General features: G+C 44.8%; 1 protein-coding gene across 1 annotated transcript in view; it reads left to right on the top strand.

Annotated features, from left to right (window-relative positions):
- LOC141171698 (uncharacterized) overlaps nucleotides 1-21041 on the top strand; it is a 58412-nt gene that overhangs the window by 22863 nt on the left and 14508 nt on the right. Inside the window, exons 12-17 of the mRNA XM_073655352.1 lie at nucleotides 1884-2028; nucleotides 2112-2423; nucleotides 14877-15158; nucleotides 17251-17532; nucleotides 18591-18884; nucleotides 19474-19713. Coding sequence (XP_073511453.1) covers nucleotides 1884-2028; nucleotides 2112-2423; nucleotides 14877-15158; nucleotides 17251-17532; nucleotides 18591-18884; nucleotides 19474-19713 — 1555 coding nt within the window. The remainder of the gene's footprint in view (nucleotides 1-1883; nucleotides 2029-2111; nucleotides 2424-14876; nucleotides 15159-17250; nucleotides 17533-18590; nucleotides 18885-19473; nucleotides 19714-21041) is intronic.

The following is a 21041-nucleotide window of genomic DNA, read 5'->3' as shown; positions in this document are numbered from 1 at the left end:
TGGTTACACCAGATATTCAATATTACAGGGGATCTTTGACTGGATTTTAAATTGAAACTGAGTCCCTCTGTCACGTTTTCATCACTCACTGTGGCCTAGGGACGATGTGAGTGACAGCTCAGCAGTAATGATGAGCGAGTATGTTCGGTTAACACTTTCAGCGAGTGTACTCGGGCGAGTACCGAGTATCTTCAGCGTGCTCGGTGATATGTTTGAATCACTCCCGTGTGCATGATTTGCGACTGTTTGACAGCTTTAATACATGTGAGGAATGCTTATTTCTTTTGCATTCCTCACATGTATTAAAGCTGTCAAACAGTCGCAAATCATGCACACAGGAGTGATTCAAACATAACACCGATTACGCTGAAGATACTCGATACTCGCCTGAGTATACTCGCCGAAAGGGTTAACCGAACATGCTCGCTCATCACTACTCAGCAGCCCTATAGGATCCAGAGTGTGCTGGACTGTCAGTATTGTGAGTGACAGTCCAGTCATCCAGTCTGGTTCTGGAGCGTGCTTGGCTGTCAGCATTTTGATTGGCCTAACCTGCGGGCTTTCCTCCAGGTGCCTCCCGTTCTTGATTATTTGCTAGCTGGCTAGATATGAGCAGACCATTGTCAGCTGTAGCTTAGCTCTGAGTCTGATTCCCTAATCTTGTTGCCGGACCTTGTATTTTTCATGACTATTCGTATGTGTTATCCCTTTTGCTCTTGAAGCTCTCTGACCTCAGGTACCTGTCCCCTGACTTCACCTCTGACTATCCGTTTGTCTTACCCCCTAATCTCGACATACCATTCAGGCATTGGACTCCGAACTGCTTCTTGATCACACCTTTGTATTGCCCCTCTGTACTACAGGGCCTCCTGGTATCTGACCTCGGACCTCCTGACTACCCCGTCTCACAGCTTGTCCATGAGTAGTGACTCAGCATCACACCCTCCTCCATTTGCTGCTGCTCCACTGAACAGTTTTTCTTATTCTTCTGCGCTTCTCCATTCTAACCCTAAACCCACCGAAATAAAGGTGCAAATTTTCTCTTTAGCTAATGGGGCGTGTTCCACACAACTAGGAACACCCTCAAGGAAGTTCTGTGATACACAACCAATTGGCTGAAGGAAAAATTTGCATCTAGATTACAGGGGTTAAGGGGTATATTAATGGAATGGAAGGGCACAGTAGGAGGAGGTAGTCAAATGGAGACTACATTTGTATATTTATCTGTGTTATATAGGAAAGTCCATGTTTACGACACTGCGTGTAAATATCCTGCACATTTATTACTGGGCACAGGTCCCTAATTTTTGTACCACATTATTCCTGGAGCAATAACTTTTTTACTTTCCTGTGGATTGAGCCCCTTTAGGACTTAATATTCTGGAAAATGAGTTATAGCGTTCATCGATACAATTCTTGGGTGCATATTATGTTTTACTCCTTGTGCATAGGCAGAAAGCTGCCAATCAATCCATGGTGGGGGCCTGGTTGCACTATCTTGCTGCAGGGTTACTAGTCCTCTAGTGATAATCTCCTGCTGATAAAATGGTGATTTGATCAAAAGTACAGCAAGCAACCCAATAAGTGACACATTGCTGGAATCAGAGTCTCTGGCCCTATTTCATGCTGCTCTCCTAATTTGGTAGTAAAACCTGGTAACAGACTTCCTTTAAAAAATACCTTGATTGGCATCAGATTTGCATCATATGCTGCTGCATGCCATTTTGATATTATACTATTTTCAGAAAAAATAGGCATGTGCCATAATATTTTTTATGATCAGAGATAAGGTTCTTGTAACTTTCCAGCTCTTTCTATTTCTAGATAGGATGATTGAGGATTACCAGTAGAGGTCATAAGAGACTAAGAATGAGAAAAGTTAATATGGAAATAAAAACTTTTTTTTACTTAGGCCCCTCACATATCACACACATTGTACCAGAGCGCACAACGTGGTGACTTGTTGGATTATACAGATGGATCTTATAAAGCCGCTTTGTGGTCTCGTAATGAGTTACTTATATTTAGGTAAGGAGAAAGAAAAAAGAAAAACAATAAGTAATCTACTATTCCTACCAAGATTCCTAAGGAAAACTTGATTTCTCTTCCAGGTGCTGTATCTGCTCAGGTGTCAGTAAATGGATCTCTGGGAGGATCTGTGGATTTTATTCTGTATATAACAATCCCTGACAATCGTGCAATAACGTGGAGAACTGAAGGGGGTGCAATCTACATTGTAAGAATCCTTAATAATGATCCACCAATATACAGTACATCCTACGCGAGTAGAACTCAACTGTTTCCAAATGGGACCCTGAGACTGGAAAAACTCACAGACGCTGACAAGAGAATATATAATGTTATAGTAGAGAACCAGGTTGATTTCACATCTCAGATGGTGGACTATCAGCTCGGGGTCTTCCGTAAGTATTGTAACATTGCTTTGTTTCTATATTTTTTCCATTGTATCTAATCATTTTTTAACATAATCTATTACAAAACAAAGGCACACATTAAAGGGGCAATCTCAAGTTTGAAATTTGTTCCAATCCCGATCACTGGTGGCCCGTCAGCTGGGGCTCCAACAATCCCGAGAACTAGAGTTCTGAAGTGCCCGGCTGGATGAAGCGGTGGTCTACCATGAGCAATGCTCTCCATTTTCAATTGGATCACCAGATATTGCCTAACGCTGTTCTCAGCTTGTCTTCGGCACTCCCACCATAATGAATGGAGCAGAAGTGCACATTTGATCACGACTCCTTATAGCACGGAACTTCTGAGCCACGGATCTTGGGATCGCTGGGGAATAAATTCAAAATTTGAGAAAACCTCTTTAATATGTGCCTTTGGTTATTATTCTATTATGATAACTATTAGTTTTCATGCTGCCAGACTCCACTGTCTGTAATCAACACTTATCCCCCTTCTTATTTTGTTTTTGCGCTTTTTTTCCTCCCCTTCTTCCAGGAACCATAACTTTATTCATTTTCCCCCAACAAAGCCATGAGTGCTTGTTTTTTTGTGAGAAGGCTTATGGTTTTTAATTACACCATTCCAAGGGTGATGAAATGAAGAAAAAAATGTAATTCTTCATTGATTTTTGGGTATTACCATACCTTATTTATTTTTTTGGTAATTGAGCTGTCTGGGGGTCGATGGAAGCTAGTGATTGACAGTGGCATCTAACAGGTTAAACAGCAGCAATCTGCTATAGCTCCGGTCAACAGAAATGAGCTGATCGTTTGAAAGTCAAAATTCACCAGTTTTGTCCAAATTTCCCAATGAATTATATTTGCACAACTAAAAAGCCTCCAATTGCATGAAAAATACATGTGTAAAATTCCTAATTCCCATTGGAGTCCATTTAACACGTTTTGAGATATATAATGCAAACATAGCCTTTCAAATGTCCAAGTGATCTCAGCCTATCTGGTTAAGACAAGAAAGGATGATAACTGGAAAGTAACAAGTAGTAAATTTAACCACACAAAGCAGTTTCAGACTTTGTAGGCTACTTATGTAGTATAAACAGTCCATAAATTATCTCTTTTTGGGGAATATGCATGCATTGTTGTTGCTTATACACATATGGCTCAAATGGAAGAAGCTGTGGCATTTTCATATAGTTGGTTGCAAAAATTATCCCAGTTTGGGGAGTATCAATCATTTTGCTAAATGAAGAAGTGATAGCGTGTTCATAGCTGTCCAAAAATTATCATTTTAATTAGGGAGACAAAACAGGTGCACTATTTTAAACTATTATTTTAAATGTGAATAATTTATTGTTTCTCATCTAAGATTGAAAAATATATTCCTTTTCGGGGGGACTGCAACTGGTTTGCTAATCACAATGATTGGGCAAGTAAAAAGGCAGTTTGTTTGTGTACCTCAAGAAAATACATTTCCCAGCATCAGTAGTACTGTCTAAAACTCAATGGGCAGCCAGGAGGTGTGTAGCTGTGCAGTGGAGTAGACAAGGAGCTATCTGGAATTGTAAGGTCAGCAACAGCAGCCCTGGCAGCAGCAGTATTACAGTACAGGTGACATGATGGACAGGGAGTAGCTGCTTGGCTGAGCATGGGCCATTAGCACCGGCAACAGTATAATGCTATAGAAGACAGACAACGGACAGTCAGGCAGGCAGATGGTATAACAGAGTAGTTAAACCAGAACAAAGTTAAAAAGTGTCACAAATCCACTGCTCACTCTGTCCTAAAGACGCAGTGTGTGAGAGCTCAGCCGCCCAAGAGATGGCAGGGGCATATTGGGCTGCTATTTTTGAGTATGAGATAGCCTAGTAACCCCATCAGGGACTGGAGCATGCTAACTATCCTCATGCTAATTAGGGATAGTCCAGCCACCCAATCAGGAGCTGGAGCGTTCAAATTTTCAAATTTACGATTGCCCAGCAGCCAATTACAGGCTGCGCATGCTGGGCTTCCTCCAGATGTCCCCCTTTCAGGATGATCACCTGGCTATTTAGCAGGCTGGCAATGGTCAAGCCAATGTCAGTCGTAGCATTGTTTGGTGGAGTGCGTTCCTTCTGTTTTAGTATTCGGCTTTTGCTGCCTGACCTCAGACCTTGCTTTTGACTATTCATTTGCCTGGCCCCTTTGTCTTGATTTGTACTGTTTGGACTAATGACTTCAGACTGTGACCTATTTACTCCTTTGTCTTGCCCCTCTGCCTTTGACGTACACTCTTGATATTTGACCCTGGACCTCTTGACTAGAGATGAGCGTTGTTCTACTCGAACTGTTCGCCAATCTCAAATTCGAGCTGTTTTGGGCGGTGTTCGAGCCGGTCGGCGAACACGAACAATTTGAGAAAAATTCGGCTGTTCGAGGTTATGTTCGATAACTGTTCGTGCACCAAAATCATAACTGGATTTTTTCTCAGTAATGATGAAAATTAATGTTAATACGCAGTTTGAGTGTACAGCGGGGCGGGGGGAGGGGCAGGGGATGGATCTCTGCAGGAACAATGAAGATCTCCATTTTTTTTTCTCTTTCCCGCATTTGCAGTGGGGAGGTGCAATCTGTCAGCCTATCAGCAGCGCACACACGGAGCGAAGTGCTTTTTTTCACACAAGCAAGGGCATGTGTGATTGGCAGTGTATGTCACATGTCCTTGCCCTATAAGACCAAGCCATTTTCCCCGTCGCCACCATTTTCTCACTGCTGCAGCTGCGTGTTAGACGGCACCGCTGTTGCTGTGTGCGCTATACCTTGTTAATTTCAAGCCAATTTTCGCACAAATATACAGATAGCTTGGGAGTAGGGAATAGTTGTGATTGCAGTCCTTTTAAGGACTAGGTTACAGCATTTCCTACGACTTTTATCAGGCAGGTCTGTGCTCTTAAATAGATAGATTGTGGGAGTAAAGACTAATTGTAATTGGAGTCCTTTTCAGGACTAGGTTACATCAGTTCCTATCAGTTTTTGCCAGGCAGGTCTGTGCCAGTGCTGTGCAAGTTTTTTTCACAGCATTTGGCTGAATCTAGCAAAGCTAATCCTTTTTGGCCTATTGCAGAGTGTGTTAGTCAGTGGAGTAGCCTATCTGTGTTGCAAGATATACCACCTGTGTATAGAATACCAATTTTTTTACTGCACCTAGTGAAGTAAAATCTTTTGGGCATAGCATCATTCTATTAGTCCATCTATACTGACCTCCATCAGGTTGCAAACTGAATATAATTTTTTTCTGCATCTAGCTCTGAAAAAATATTTGGGCTTCTAGCAGTGTGTGGGACTTGGTCTATTAGTCCATCTATACTGACCTCCATCAGGTTGCAAATTAAAAATAATTTTTTTCTTCATTTAGCTCTGAAAAAATATTTGGGCTTCTAGCAGTGTGTGGGACTTGTTCTATTAGTCCTTCTATACTGACGTCCAGCAGGTTGCAAATTGAATATAATTTTTTTCTGCATCTAGCTCTGAAAAAATATTTGGGCTTCTAGCGGTGTGTGGGACTTGGTCTATTAGTCCATCTATACTGACCTCCATCAGGTTGCAAATTAAAAATAATTTTTTTCTGCATCTAGCTCTGAAAAAATATTTGGGCTTCTAGCAGTGTGTGGGACTTGGTCTATTAGTCCATCTATACTGACCTCCATCAGGTTGCAAATTAAAAATAATTTTTTTCTTCATTTAGCTCTGAAAAAATATTTGGGCTTCTAGCAGTGTGTGGGACTTGTTCTATTAGTCCTTCTATACTGACGTCCAGCAGGTTGCAAATTGAATATAATTTTTTTCTGCATCTAGCTCTGAAAAAATATTTGGGCTTCTAGCGGTGTGTGGGACTTGGTCTATTAGTCCATCTATACTGACCTCCATCAGGTTGCAAATTAAAAATAATTTTTTTCTGCATCTAGCTCTGAAAAAATATTTGGGCTTCTAGCAGTGTGTGGGACTTGGTCTATTAGTCCATCTATACTGACCTCCATCAGGTTGCAAATTAAAAATAATTTTTTTCTGCATCTAGCTCTGAAAAAATATTTGGGCTTCTAGCAGTGTGTGGGACTTGGTCTATTAGTCCATCTATACTGACCTCCATCAGGTTGCAAATTAAAAATAATTTTTTTCTTCATTTAGCTCTGAAAAAATATTTGGGCTTCTAGCAGTGTGTGGGACTTGTTCTATTAGTCCTTCTATACTGACCTCCAGCAGGTTGCAAATTGAATATAATTTTTTTCTGCATCTAGCTCTGAAAAAATATTTGGGCTTCTAGCGGTGTGTGGGACTTGGTCTATTAGTCCATCTATACTGACCTCCATCAGGTTGCAAATTAAAAATAATTTCTTTCTGCATCTAGCTCTGAAAAAATATTTGGGCTTCTAGCGGTGTGTGGGACTTGGTCTATTAGTCCATCTATACTGACCTCCATCAGGTTGCAAATTAAAAATAATTTTTTTCTGCATCTAGCTCTGAAAAAATATTTGGGCTTCTAGCAGTGTGTGGGACTTGGTCTATTAGTCCATCTATACTGACCTCCATCAGGTTGCAAATTGAATAAAAAAATTTTCTGCATCTAGCTCTGAAAAAATATTTGGGCTTCTAGCGGTGTGTGGGACTTGGTCTATTAGTCCATCTATACTGACCTCCATCAGGTTGCAAATTAAAAATAATTTTTTTCTGCATCTAACCCAGCCAATAGTTTTGGCCTAATACCACAGTTAGGCCACTCAGCTCTGCTCTGTTACCATCCATTGTTTTTTTGTGCAAACAACTCCAGAGTTGTGAATTAGTTAACCACCAAAATGAGTGGAAAAAGGCCTGCTGCTGGTGGAAAGGGGAATAGGCGTGTTGGGAAGGGGAAAAAAGGTTGTGTCCGTGGGGTAGGTGCAGAAGAAAGACCATCTTCCAGCCAAACTAAAATGTCTACTTCTTTTAGCGGACAATGTGATAAGATCCCTTTCTTACGGCCACGCCAATCGCTACAAATTCCAGATGAGGCACAAAAACAGCAGGTGCTTCAACGGATATCAAGTGCTCCTTTAAGTGGGCTCTCCTCCACATCAACTTCAACATCACAAATACTCCAGTCCTCAAAGGTGTCACCCAAATCGCACTTGCTTCCTCACAGCTCCCAAATCTCCAGCTGCCCGTCTGAGTATGAGGTAGAACAGATGGTTGAGTCTGCAGAGCTGTTTACTCATACTATAGCCTGGGAATCAGAGGTCGACTCCAGCGCTTCTGTGAATCCAGACGAGGAAATGATCTGCACTGATGCCCAGAATCTTTATGAGTCGGATCCAGGACCAGACGCAGAAGGTTCTGACCATAATGTAGACCCTCATTCCCAAACTGTAACTCCTGTTGGTGGAGACAATGAGGAAGACGATGATAAGACTCAAATACCTGATTGGAGCGACAACTTTAGTTTTTTGTCAGGGCAGGAACAGGTTGGCTCTGAGGACGACGGGTGTGATAACGCACAGGGTGATGATGATGAGGTCGGAGATCCCACTTACTGTCAACCCACAGTCAGCCAAGAGATGAGGTCAGCAGAGGAGGTGGAGGAAGATGCTAGTGACGACGAGGTCAGGTTGCGCCTTCCTGGACAGAGACGTAGTACTGGAAGCACGTCAACAACTGCATCCTCAAACACAACTCTGCCTCTCACCACAAGTCGTGGTGGCTCTTCAGGTCGCATGGGTGCTAAGCCTTGCATAGCCTGGGCATTTTTTCAGATCGATAAAGATGACCCAACTCGTGTTATCTGTAACATTTGTCAGCAAAAGCTAAGTAGAGGCCAAAAAATACATAGTTTGAGTACTTCATGCATGAACCGGCACATGGACATGAAGCATAAGATGCAGTGGGAAGCTCAGTGTGCTACAATGCGGCCTAGCCGGCCGGGCCAACCACCGTCTGCCATATCTTGTGCATCCGCGGCCTCTTCATCCTCTGTGACTGGGGGGACAGCAGTCACACCTGTTTTGGGGCGCAGACCTGCCACCTCTTTACCCGCAACAGCCAGCGTGATTGGCAGGTCATCATTTTCTTTGGAGGTGGTAACACCAGCTGGTCTTGAGCGCTGTCCGACATCGATAGCACCACCTTTGGATCAAGGCAACCTAACATGTCCGCCTGCATCTTCCTCACAGACCGGCAGTTTGCCGGGGACACCCTTATCAACCCCGTCTAAGCACAATAGCCAGCCCTCGGTCCCTCAGATGTGGACAAGTAAAAGACCATTTCCTCCTAGCCATGAGAAAGCTAAGAGGTTGAATTTCACCATCTGCAAGCTCTTGGCTACAGAAATGCTGCCTTTCCGCCTGGTGGACACAGAGGATTTTCGAGACCTTATGTCCGTCGCAGTGCCCCAGTACCAGATGCCCAGTCGGCACTACTTCTCAAAGAAAGGTGTGCCTGCGCTCCACCAGCATGTCGCACACAACATCACCGCTTCTTTGAGAAACTCTGTGTGTGACAGGGTGCATTTCACCACAGACACTTGGACGAGTAGGCATGGACAGGGGCGTTACATGTCGCTGACTGGGCACTGGGTAACTATGGTGACAGCAGGACAAGGGGCTGCTGTCCAAGTCTTGCCGTCCCCACGAGTTGTGCGTCAATCCTCTTTATGTCATTTTTCCTCCACTGCTTCTGCCTCCTCAACCTCCTCTCGGTCTTCCACCTGCACCCAAAGCCTGTCTGGTCATGCCACAAGCTTTCTAACTGCGCAGAAGGGATCCTGCACACCTCCTTACTATGCTGGCAGTAGGGCTCAACGTCATCAGGCGGTTTTTACATTGAAATGTCTGGGAAATGTGAGTCACACAGCTGAGGAGTTGTGGTCAGCTCTGGAGAACCAATTTCATGAATGGTTGTCTCCACTGGACCTGAAACCAGGGAAGGCCGTGTGCGACAATGCTGCAAACCTGGGTGCGGCCCTTCACCGGGGCAATGTCACACACGTGCCTTGTATGGCTCACGTGTTGAACCTGGTTGTCCAGCAATTTTTAGCCCACTATCCCAGACTAGATGGCCTTCTGCAGAGGGCACGGTCGCTGTGTGCTCACTTCCGCCGTTCGCATCCCGCAGCTCAGCGACTTACATCTCTACAGAAGTCGTTGGGCCTGCCACTTCACCGGCTAAAATGCGATGTGCCTACCCGGTGGAATTCAACTCTGCACATGTTGCAGCGACTGTGGCAGCACCGACAAGCCCTGGTGCAATACGTTCTGACGTATAGCCTGGGCCAACGAGATTCAGAGGTGGGGCAAATCACGCTGGAGGAGTGGTCTCAGATCAGGGACCTATGCACCCTTCTGCACAGTTTTGAAATGGCGACGAAGATGTTTAGTGCTGACGATGCCATTATCAGCATGACTATTCCGGTGATTTACATGCTGGAGCACATGTTAAACAGAATTCGGAGTCAGGTGGTGGCACAAGAGGAGGTGGAGGAAGTAGAGGAGGAGGAGTTGTATGCGGAAGGGCTAACATCTGCAAGGTCCAGACGGTCGGCAGCACCAGGGCGGCAGGCATGTGAGGGTGGGGGAGATGATTTTACCAGGGCGCATGGTAGCAGCCAAACTAGTGAGGAAGGTGCAGGAGCCCAGGAAGAAGTGGAGGACGAACTGATGGAAGACTCATCAGATGAGGGAGACCTTGATCACATTTCTGTTGTGCGAGGTTGGGGGGAGAGGACAGAGGAAGGAAGCATGATTGTTACCTCGCCACCAACACAACAGGGACTTGGTGCTCCTGGATGCGCAACACACATGAGTGCCTTCTTGCTGCACTACCTGCAACATGACCCTCGAATTGTGAGAATTAGAAATAATCCTGACTACTGGGTTGCCACACTGTTAGATCCCCGGTACAAAAGTAAATTTGCAGAAATTATTCCTGCCATAGAAAGGGATGCACGCATGCAGGAGTATCAGCAGAGACTGTTGCAGAATCTTACATGTGCTTTTCCACAAAATACCAGTGGTGCACGTAGTGAATCTCACAGTTCCAACTTGCCAACCGTGGTCTGTATGGAATTGTTCAATAAAGGGCCCAAAATTAAGATAACATAGATGGGAGAGGTCTCTATGAATAGGAATTCCTAAGTATTTGATACCCTGTGAGGGCCAGGCAAAGGGAAAGTTGGACTGGATGGAATCCTATATGGATTTAGGGAGGGAGACATCGAGGGCCTCAGACTTCGCTGCATTGATTTTAAAATTTTACCATGTAACAAAGTGATCTATTTCAGCCATAACAGCAGGGATGGATATATGTGATTGAGTGATATATACTAGGACATCATCAGCAAATAGAGAGCACTTGTACTCGGTGCCTCCCACCTCAATCCACCTAATATTGGGGTTATGGCGAATTGATGAGAGCAGGTGCTCCGTCACTAGGATGTATAAGAGAGGGGACAGAGGACATCCCTGCCTTGTCCCATTGGTGATTGTGAAAGGTGATGAAAATGTTCTGACGCGCCCCCTGGGCCTTGGGACACCCGGAGCCGGACCCATTTTGGTGGATGCTGGTGGTTGTAGTCTTCGTGGCGGCGATCCGGTTCCGTGGCTCAGGGCGGTCAAACCAGTGGCGGAACTATTTATGTGGTTTTGATGTTTAAATGTCCGACTACGCCACCCGTGGATTGCGGTCAGAGTGAACCGCCGCTACAGGGCAGACCGCTAAGGCTGGTGTTGTGGGTGCAGCAGAGCGTAGCATAACTCCCCACGGGAGGAGTATAGCCTCAGGGCAGTGTATGCGGAGGATGGGGGTGATGGTGCAGGGCAGCAGCAGTAACGACACGGAGTCAGTGATGCAGTTCAGGGCCTTTACTCACAGTTCTTATTATCCAGACCACGTCTGCAGGTAACGGCTGCCCACGTCGTACTGTGCTCACCAGGTGAGGGGCTCAGACAACTCCCAGATAACTTTGGAGCGCTTCACAGGACCCCCTTTGTGTGTCCTTTGTCTGGCCTTTCTTACCAACACTTCTGTCCGGCTGCCTCGGGCCTCCTCTTGGTAAACTTGGCGCCAGTTTCCCTGACCCTATGTGGTGCCTTCCTAGCGGGTGGAGCAAGGGGCTGCGCCACATAAAATGTCAGAGCCTCCTGTTTCTAGCTGAGGGTCGTTTCCTGCCTCCACTAGTTCTGGGACCGGTCTCCCCCTTTGGCCTGACCCCTCCACGCAGGTGGATTCGGGCGTGCGGTGGCGACTCGCCCGTCCGCACCCCTGGGATCCCTTCATTCCTCATTCCTGGAGCCTTCTCCGCTCCTCTTCCTTCCTTCTCCCTCTTGCAGGCCTGGGCCTCTGTTACTAGGCCCGCCTCCGGAGCAGAGCTCATGCAGAGCCCCTGCTCCCTGCCACTTCTGCTCAGACTTCTCTGCACTGAACTAAGATGGTGCCCACCTTTTATACTCCCTTCTCAATGCACCCAGGAACTGCTTCCTCCTTGCTCCTGCACTGCAGGGTTCCCCTTCCTCAGTGTTCCCTCCCCCCACTCCAGCCAGGGACAGGGACTGTCGTGCCCATCTCAGGGGCATATTGGTCGCCCTGCCCCACGGCAATGTGGTGTAATGCATGCAGGTGTCGGGTCCTGATCCACACTCCATCCTTATCTGAGAGTGAGATATCACACCTCTGGGTGAGGTGCAATACGTCTGTAGCAACCGAGCCCTCGGTGCTACAGTTCCATTTATCTTCAGCCTAGGTGACGTATTGTGATACAGGGCCGTGATTTTGGCTATAAAAGGGTCCCCTAGACCCCTACCCCAAGCTTTTTAAGAGAATCATATATGGCGTGCCAGGAGACTCTATGGAATGCTTTCTCAGCATCCAACGAGAGTATCTACTTACAAATTTTTAACTGCATCTAGCCCAGGAAATACTTTGTGCCTAGTAGCAGTGTCTGCTAGTCAGCGGATTATCCCGGCTGTTAAGCAAGCTACACCACCTGTAGTTTGGACACTTAATTTTTTCAAAGGAAATGCTTCGGGACCACGGGATACTTAGTGAAGAGCATCAGGAGGCACCCCAAGGCATAGGGGCTGGGACTGGCACTAGGATGCCTTGCGGTGGACAGCCGAGCTCGATCCTTATAAAAGCTTTTTAACTGCAGCAGCTTTAGTGAACGCTACTGGAGCTGGAATTACGCGGCTGCTGGCATGAGACTTGCCCTCCAATAGATCCTTGTAAATGGATTTAAAGTGTATTCATTCAAATTAGAGGGACAATTTAAATTAAAAAGCTTAGAGCTGCCTCCACCACAGGGGGGCTCTCTCGACCCACCAGCGGACAGGCACCAGTATTGGGAGAGGGGGGCTGGACGTCAGGGTTCACCGCGGCTCTGGCACAAACCCGGCGACACGGAGGTGGCACGGGCAGGAGCGGACTGGCCGTCTCGGCTTCTCACTTTTTGGATTTTAGAAGGGCATGACATGCCTATATCTGTGTCTCCCCCTCCTTTTACTCCTCCACCTCTTTTCTTTTCGCATGACTATATGTACTTGTCACTTTTCCATGTGTTAGTTGTGTCTTCTGAGCAGTTTGTCAGCTTTTGGACACCTTTGAAGGTGTTTTCTATGTGTTTCTATGTGTTTTTGTTTGCCTGCCATTGGTTTTAACGGTGTTCGAAGGTGTTCGACGAACAGTTCGACGAACAGTTCGGCGAACACACGGGTGTTCGACGAACCGAACCGAACTCGAACACTACGGGGGTGGCTCAACACTACTCTTGACTCCTCTGCCTCACTGCTTGTCTGTGAGAAGTGACGATAGTCAGTATCACAAAAGGTCGTCCAAACCCATTGATAGTATATGCCATAAATGTCCTATAGATGCAATCCTACTGCTGGGACCCTCATCTATCTCAAGAGCAGGGCACCGTCACTCCCCTTCAAGAATAGAGATGTGTTTGCTAATGAGTGATTCTTTACATTCCTTTGAAATGGAACTCTGAAAATTGCTGAGCATACACTCTCAGAAATTTTTGAAAAAATAAGAAGAGGGAATGTATCAGAAATCTAAATACCGATTATTCCTTGTTCACTACAAAGGCATTATTTAGATATTTTACAGGTATTTGAATGCTGCACATTTCCTCATATTATCTTCTCACTTGCAGTTATTAGAGCAGATCTGGGCAACGTGCGGCCCGCGGGCCACATCTGGCCCTCTGGCTGTTCCAGTCCGGCCCGCGGACCGAGACAGCCGAAGGGCTGATAACAGTGGCCCACGAGCCGCACTGCACCGCACGCCGTCACCGCTCGCCGTCACTGCCCGCCTGCACACCGTCACCGCTGTCTCAATCCGTGGTCTCAATCCGCGGTGAATGCATTGGTGGAGGAGGGGCCGCCACTTCCCTCTTCCACCAATCAGCGTTAGAAACAGCTGACACAATGGCATCAGCCTGCACACTGTGGAGAGTCAGTGCATCAGAGACAGGAGCGTAGGGAAACGGGGAGTGAAGTAAGTATATGCTGGACACAGGGGGGCTTTAATGCTGGACACAGGGACGGCTTTGCTTTGATGCTGGACACAGGGGGGCTTTAATGCTGGACACAAGAGATGCTTTAATGCTGGACACAGGGGGGGCTCTCATGCTGGACACAGGGGGGCTCTCATGCTGTACATAGTGGGGCTCTCATGCTGGACATAGTGGGGGGCTCTCATGCTGGACACAGGGAGGGCTGTCATGCTGGACACAGGGGGCTCTCATGCTGGACACAGGGGGGGCTCTCATGCTGGACACTAGGGAGGGCTGTCATGCTGGACACAGGGGGGCTCTCATGCTGGACATAGGGGGCTCTCATGCTGGACACTAGGGAGGGTTGTCATGCTGGACACAGAGGGGCTCTCATGCTGGACACAGGGGGGGCTCTCATGCTGGACACTAGGGAGGGCTGTCAGGCTGGACACAGGGGGGGCTCTCATGCTGGACATGGGGGGGCTGTGTGGGGCTCATGCTGGACTTGGGGGCTGTGTGGGGCTCATGCTGGACATGGGGGGCTGTGTGGGGCTCATGCTGGACATGGGGGGGCTGTGTGCGGCTCATGCTGGACATGGGGGGCTTTGTGGGGCTCATGCTGGACATGGGGAGGCTGTGTGGGGCTCATGCTCATGTTAATATTAATATTGAGCAGAATTCATTTCAGCCTATTGGTTCGGCCCTCCCCAACAGTCACGGTCTCTCATGTGGCCCCTCGGGAAAATTAATTGCCCACCCCTGTATTAGAGGATCATTCTAAATGAATTTCCCATTTCTTGTAAAAAGGATGGGGAGGCAATTTTGATAGAAATGATTATAAATTTCACCACCATTTTTGGGTTGCACAAATCACTGGTTTAGTAACACAACTGATCAGGGAACAAAATACATACTAAAAAATTAACCACTATGTTTTTGTTCTTTTTTAGCTCCCCTTAATACTCCGGTTCTCCTCTCCAATGTTGCAATCAACAAACCTTTCGTTAACGGCACCAACATGACCCTCCAGTGTGATGCCGGGATTCAGACTGTGACCACTTACACTTTCCACCGTGATGGTCAGAAGATTATCTGCTCTGAGCATCTGATCTGCAGGGGATCATTCCTGGACTTCACGCCAGTAGCTGAGATCGACAGTGGATCCTACACCTGCACCATCCAGAACCCTGTCAGCTCCAACACCAGCGGCTCCCTGAGTCTGACTGTATATTGTAAGAATATAAATAGAGAAAAACTCGGCACTCAGTGGTTGAGCAGTAGAATAGTGAAAATATTTTATTTAGACAATCCAATTACATAATATATTTGACATTTCAGTCCTAAGTTCCGGACCTTCTTCAGAAAGCAACAAATTTCCATAGGTAGATAACTCCCAGGAAATGTAGCGCAGAGGGATCGCCACAATAGGGAGGGAGCAGATTAGAAACTTCACTTGTTGGTCACATTTTGAAAGTTTGGCAAATAAGTAAGTCGAAGGCATTCATTCAACTGAAGTCAGGAGGCTAAATTTGGAGGATTTGCATATATATATATATATATATATATATATATATATACATACAGTATATACAGTTATATGAAAAAGTTTGGGCACCCCTATTAATCTTAAGCTTAATGTTTTATAAAAATTGGTGTTTTTGCAACAGCTATTTCAGTTTGATATATGTAATAACTGTTGGACACAGTAATGTTTCAGCCTTGAAATGAGGTTTATTGTACTAACACAAAATGTGCAATCTGCATTCAAACAAAATTTGACAGGTGCATAAGTATGGGCACCCTTATCATTTTCTTGTTTTAAATACTCCTACCTACTTTTTACTGACTTACTAAAGCACTTTTTTTGGTTTTGTAACCTTATTGAGCTTTGAACTTCATAGCCAGGTGTATGCAATCATGAGAAAAGCTACTTAAAGTGGCCACTTGCAAGTTGTTCTCCTGTTTGAATCTCCTCTGAAGAGTGGCATCATGGGCTCCTCAAAACAACTGTCAAATGATCTGAAAACAAAGATTATTCAACATAGTTGTTCAGGGGAAGGATACAAAAAGCTGTCTCAGAGATTTAACCTGTCAGTTTCCACTGTGGGGAACATAGTAAGGAAATGGAAGAACACAGGGACAGTTCTTGTTAAGGCCAGAAGTGGCAGGCCAAGAAAAACATCAGAAAGGCAGAGAAGAAGAATGGTGAGATCAGTCAAGGACAATCCTTAGACCACCTCCAGAGAGCTGCAGCATCAACTTGCTGCAGATGGTGTCACTGTGCATCGGTCAACTATACAACGCACTTTGCACAAGGAGAAGCTGTATGGGAGAGTGATGCGAAAGAAGCCGTTTCTGCAAGCACGCCACAAACAGAGTCGGCTGAGGTATGCAAAAGCACATTTGGAGAAGCCAATTTCTTTTTGGAAGAAGGTCCTGTGGACTGATGAAACCAAGATTGAGTTGTTTGGTCATACAAAAAGGCGTTATGCATGGCGGCAAAAAAGCACAGCATTCCAAGAAAAACACTTGCTACCCACAGTAAAATTTGGTGGAGGTTCCATCATGCTTTGGGGCTGTGTGGCCAATGCCGGCACCGGGAATCTTGTTAAAGTTGTGGGACGCATGGATTCCACTCAGTATCAGCAGATTCTTGACAATAATGTTCAAGAATTAGTGATAACGTTGAAATTATGCAGGGGATGGATCTTTCAGCAAGACAATGATCCAAAACACCGCTCCAAATCTACTCAGGCATTCATGCAGAGGAACAATTACAATGTTCTGGAATGGCCATCCCTGTCCCCAGACCTGAATATCATTGAACATCTGTGGGATCATTTGAAGAGGGCTGTCCATGCTCGGCGACCATCAAACTTAACTGAACTGGAATTGTTTTGTAAAGAGGAATGGTCAAAAATACCTTCATCCAGGATCCAGGAACTCATTAAAAGCTTACAGGAAGCGACTAGAGGCTGTTATTTTTGCAAAAGGAGGATCCACTAAATATTAATGTCACTTTTCTGGTGAGGTGCCCATACTTATGCACCTGTCAAATTTAGTTTGAATGCAGATTGCACATTTTCTGTTAGTACAATAAACCTCATTTCAAGGCAGAAACATTACTGTGTCCAACAGTTATTACATATATCAAACTGAAATAGCTGTTGCAAAAACACCCAATTTTTATAAAACATTAAATTTAAGATTAATAGGGGTGCCCAAACTTTTTCATATAACTGTATATCATATTATTGTGTATTTACTATTTGTCATAAGCTTTTGCTATTCAACTTTAATGCTTCTTTGTATTTTGTATCTCAGTTCCGGTCTCTAATGTCGCGGTGACCAGTAATGTATCAGGACTTGTCTGGCCTGGATTAGATTCAGCATCTTTACGTTGTTTGGCTCATGGTACAAATGTCAGTTACTTGTGGAGTCTACAAGGGGCACCGATATCCGGAGGAGGCCGATATACCCTCACCGATAATAACTCCACGCTCATTATCAGCCCTGTCTCCACTAATGACAATGGATCCTTCGTATGTACGGCTAAAAATCTAGCAAACAGCCAAAAGAGCAGTGACTTGAAGTTCATCCTGGCTTGTAAGTAACACACCATATTTGTAATTATTATTTGTAATTTATGTAGAAGGGAATAGAAGTGTACACAGAAGGCAGCTCAGAAACAGTTTTATTCACAAAAAGGCAATGAGCTTGGTGGTTTCAACTGTCTTTAAAGATGTATCAGCATGAGCTAAACAGAGGTAGTTGCTTGCTACATGGGCTGATACTTGCTACTTTTTTTCTGTCACTTTTGACGGTCGGCTGGCATCTTCTCATGGCTTTCTTCCCCCTCAAAGTTAATGCTAAGGCATCACAGATCACTCTCTCTCAGTGCTTGTTTCATTTCCTTTCTTGGTCGCTTCTGATGGAAGTAGTGAACTGTTAAATCTTGTCTGGCAACTTGGACATTCTTGCACTCCACTCACACAGTTACCATGTATCAGTCTCTCACTCTCAGGAACCAGTCTCTTATCTGTCTCTGACGTGGAAACACTTCATGCAAAGTTCAGAAATACTCTGGTGAGCCTATGTCCTTTACCAGTACAGATGCCTATGTCTCATCTATCCACTACATGCAATCTTCTCTCTCACAGGAATAAGCCTCTGTGTCCCCCTCATATAGCATGTCATATAAAAACATAATTATTGCCTTTAAAAAGCAAAAAGACAACTAGGTGGTATCTCCACTGCAACAGATGATGATCAACAACAATATATCAGTCCCGACTAGTTTAAAACCTAACAGACAAGTTAAGGTGGAAGAAGTCCTCAATTTTTAGTAAAGGTGTGTCTGTCTCATTTTCAGAACCATATCATACTTAATTTCCCCTGTGGGGGTGCTGCAGGGTAAATTGAACTCTTGTTGCTAAACTCCCTACAGATTACAGTTGATAACTGGTGAGCCAGAGGTGGACAACTTCTCTTTAGCTAGGTTTAACATGTCCACACTGCCATAAATCAGGCACTGCATTTATTTCAGTATATAAACAGGACAAAAAGAAAAGACAGGAAAGGCCGAGGAGGGGGTATAGATATGCAGCGAGTTTTCTGAGCCTTTACTGATGGCTTCTTATATTCATCTTTGATTTTATTTACAGCTCCGGTCTCGGCAGTGACGCTGTACAGTCTCAAATCCTCAGGGATCTGGGCAGGAGAGGATTTCGCGCATTTCTATTGTTCAGCTCAGGGATCAAACATCACCTTCTCCTGGAGTCTGAATGGAAGCCAAATATCCGCGGAGCCTCCATACCACATTAATCAGGGTGATTCTCCTCCAAACTCCAATATCTTCATTATCCCCGTCTCCAAGACCGACAATGGACTAATCACCTGTGAAGCCACCAACAGAGCTAATAATATAACCAGTAGCGCAGCCAACCTCAATGTCAACTGTGAGCATCACTTCTACTCTTTCAATTTAATATATCCAATCTGTTAATCTAATCAATCTGTGATACAACAATGGCACAGTGCACTTAATGGTTACAACTCATATTATGCAGCACAATATGCTTGATGGTTGCAGTCATACGAGCTGTATGAGATAGTTGAAGGCTTCAAAACTTCTTCTGTTCTTCTACCAGGACCAAAATTACCATTGGGTACTCCATAAAGTTGATCTTAAAGTGACTACTAATTTTTCCTCATCCTCCATTGCCAGAGTTGGTCTCCGTGAGTCAACCCTTAATACAGCCGGACCTCATTGGGTCCTCGTAACAAAATAACATGGGAGATAAGAGATAGGTAGCTAATTGGATTGATTGATGAGGTCGGATAGATTGATCAGGTTGATGAGGAAGATTGTTACTTTTTCCTCATCCTACATCGCTTCTGTGGGTTTCTAAATTCTATCCTTTGCCCTAGCCAGTCCATCCTCGTTAGTGAATCCTTGTGATAATCTACCATGTGGGATAGAAAATAGATAGGGACATATAGAGATATTGTTAATAAAATGTGTTTATTGCATCTATCACATCCCAGGGTCTCCCAAAGGGAAAATTGGCTGTACTGTGCAACCCACAAACCAGATAGTAAATTTCGGCTGTTCCTGGCCCGGAGGAAAACCTGCAGGCAATGTTACCATGATATTTGGTGATGTCCAAAACACAAGCATTAATGAGGTATACAGAAATGTGAGTTCTTCCAGTGATATCCATGGGAGCAGCCTCACCTGTAATGGTAATCAGTTGGGAAGAACCTCAAACTGCGTGGTAAAATTAGGTAAGAAGTTAATACTGATATTTCAGCTGCATGTTTCATACTGTGCTCTGCTCTTGAGTAGAAGCTAAATGGAAATATCTATGACCCTGTTCACTTTTGCTTTCTGAATTTTTGTTGTTCTAGAAAGTGGAGGATCCTTCTTGTGACGGACACTAACGTCGCCTAATGGATCCCATTACATTTTTGGAGTTCTACTGGTTTCTGTCCTTTTAAAGGACAAAATAGTTCAACTTTAATTTTTTATAAAATGGGCCATCACAGAAGGCCAAAAAAACGGGAATAAATTGTAATTCACCCTCATAATCATAGAGTGAGGTCAGTTAAACATCTAAGCTTGATGACTGCATTACACACTGGATGACATGACTCTTGTCAGTTGCCAACTACTCTTGTAGAATACTTGAATCTTATAGAAGATAATTTGAAAAATACAACTCTAAATAAAGAGTATCTCTCAACAGTCTGCGGCTTTGAAAGTTATTTTCAAAAGTGCTCAGGATTGTTAAAGCTCCCCTAAAGGGCGCCACTTTCTAGCAACAGTCATCCCCACAATTTTGGATTGTTGGATCCCATCATGCAGACGGGGATCCTACAACTTTCGGTGACGACTCTCATAATGAAAGAGTAAGATCTCACATTTAATCAAGAGATCTCACACTTTGCGCTAACTCCGGGCCACTGCATTATTTACTAAGGTACATCATTAGAGAAATTACCGCTCAGTAACCAAGTAATAAAGAATGTGACAGAGTTGAGTTAGAGCAAAGTGTAATATCTCATGATACTATGCGAGAGGGGCCATGGAACGTTGCAGAATCTCGCTTTGCATGCCGAGACCCCACAATCTGGATGTTCAAGTCCTACTTTTGTTAGTAACTGAGGCTTTTTAGGTGATCGTTAGGAATCCTTCCAACAACTTTGGACAATAACTTGAATATAGAAAATTCATCAGACTGGGGCATTCCACCCTTTATTAAACAAAGAGGGCATCCCCCGACTTGTGGTAGCTACTCTTTCAGTGTTAAAGATGGTCTATAATGAAAATAACAAACTTATCTCCTACTCCTCTCCTGCCAATCTTACATGGTGCTGCCTGGGTCCCTCACCAGTCTTCTTGCTTACTCTTCCAATGGGATACCATATAAACATTGCTGCCAATCATTGACCACAATGGTGTCGGGACCTTGGTGACACTAAACCCTCCTTCTATAGCTGATGAAAAAAGCAATCCCTCCTGTTTTAGTGAAAAATTGCCAGTAATAGTACACTTATAATAAAAATAGCACACCTTGTGAACTTATGATGACTCTCAAGTGCTGGAAGATCTG

Source organism: Phyllobates terribilis, unplaced genomic scaffold (assembly GCF_046119375.1).
Source record: "Phyllobates terribilis strain yellow unplaced genomic scaffold, ASM4611937v1 Scaffold_12__6_contigs__length_324123572, whole genome shotgun sequence".
Lineage (NCBI taxonomy): Eukaryota > Metazoa > Chordata > Amphibia > Anura > Dendrobatidae > Phyllobates > Phyllobates terribilis.
The sequence above is the reverse complement of the archived record's forward strand: the minus strand, read 5'-3'. Positions and strand labels throughout refer to the sequence as shown.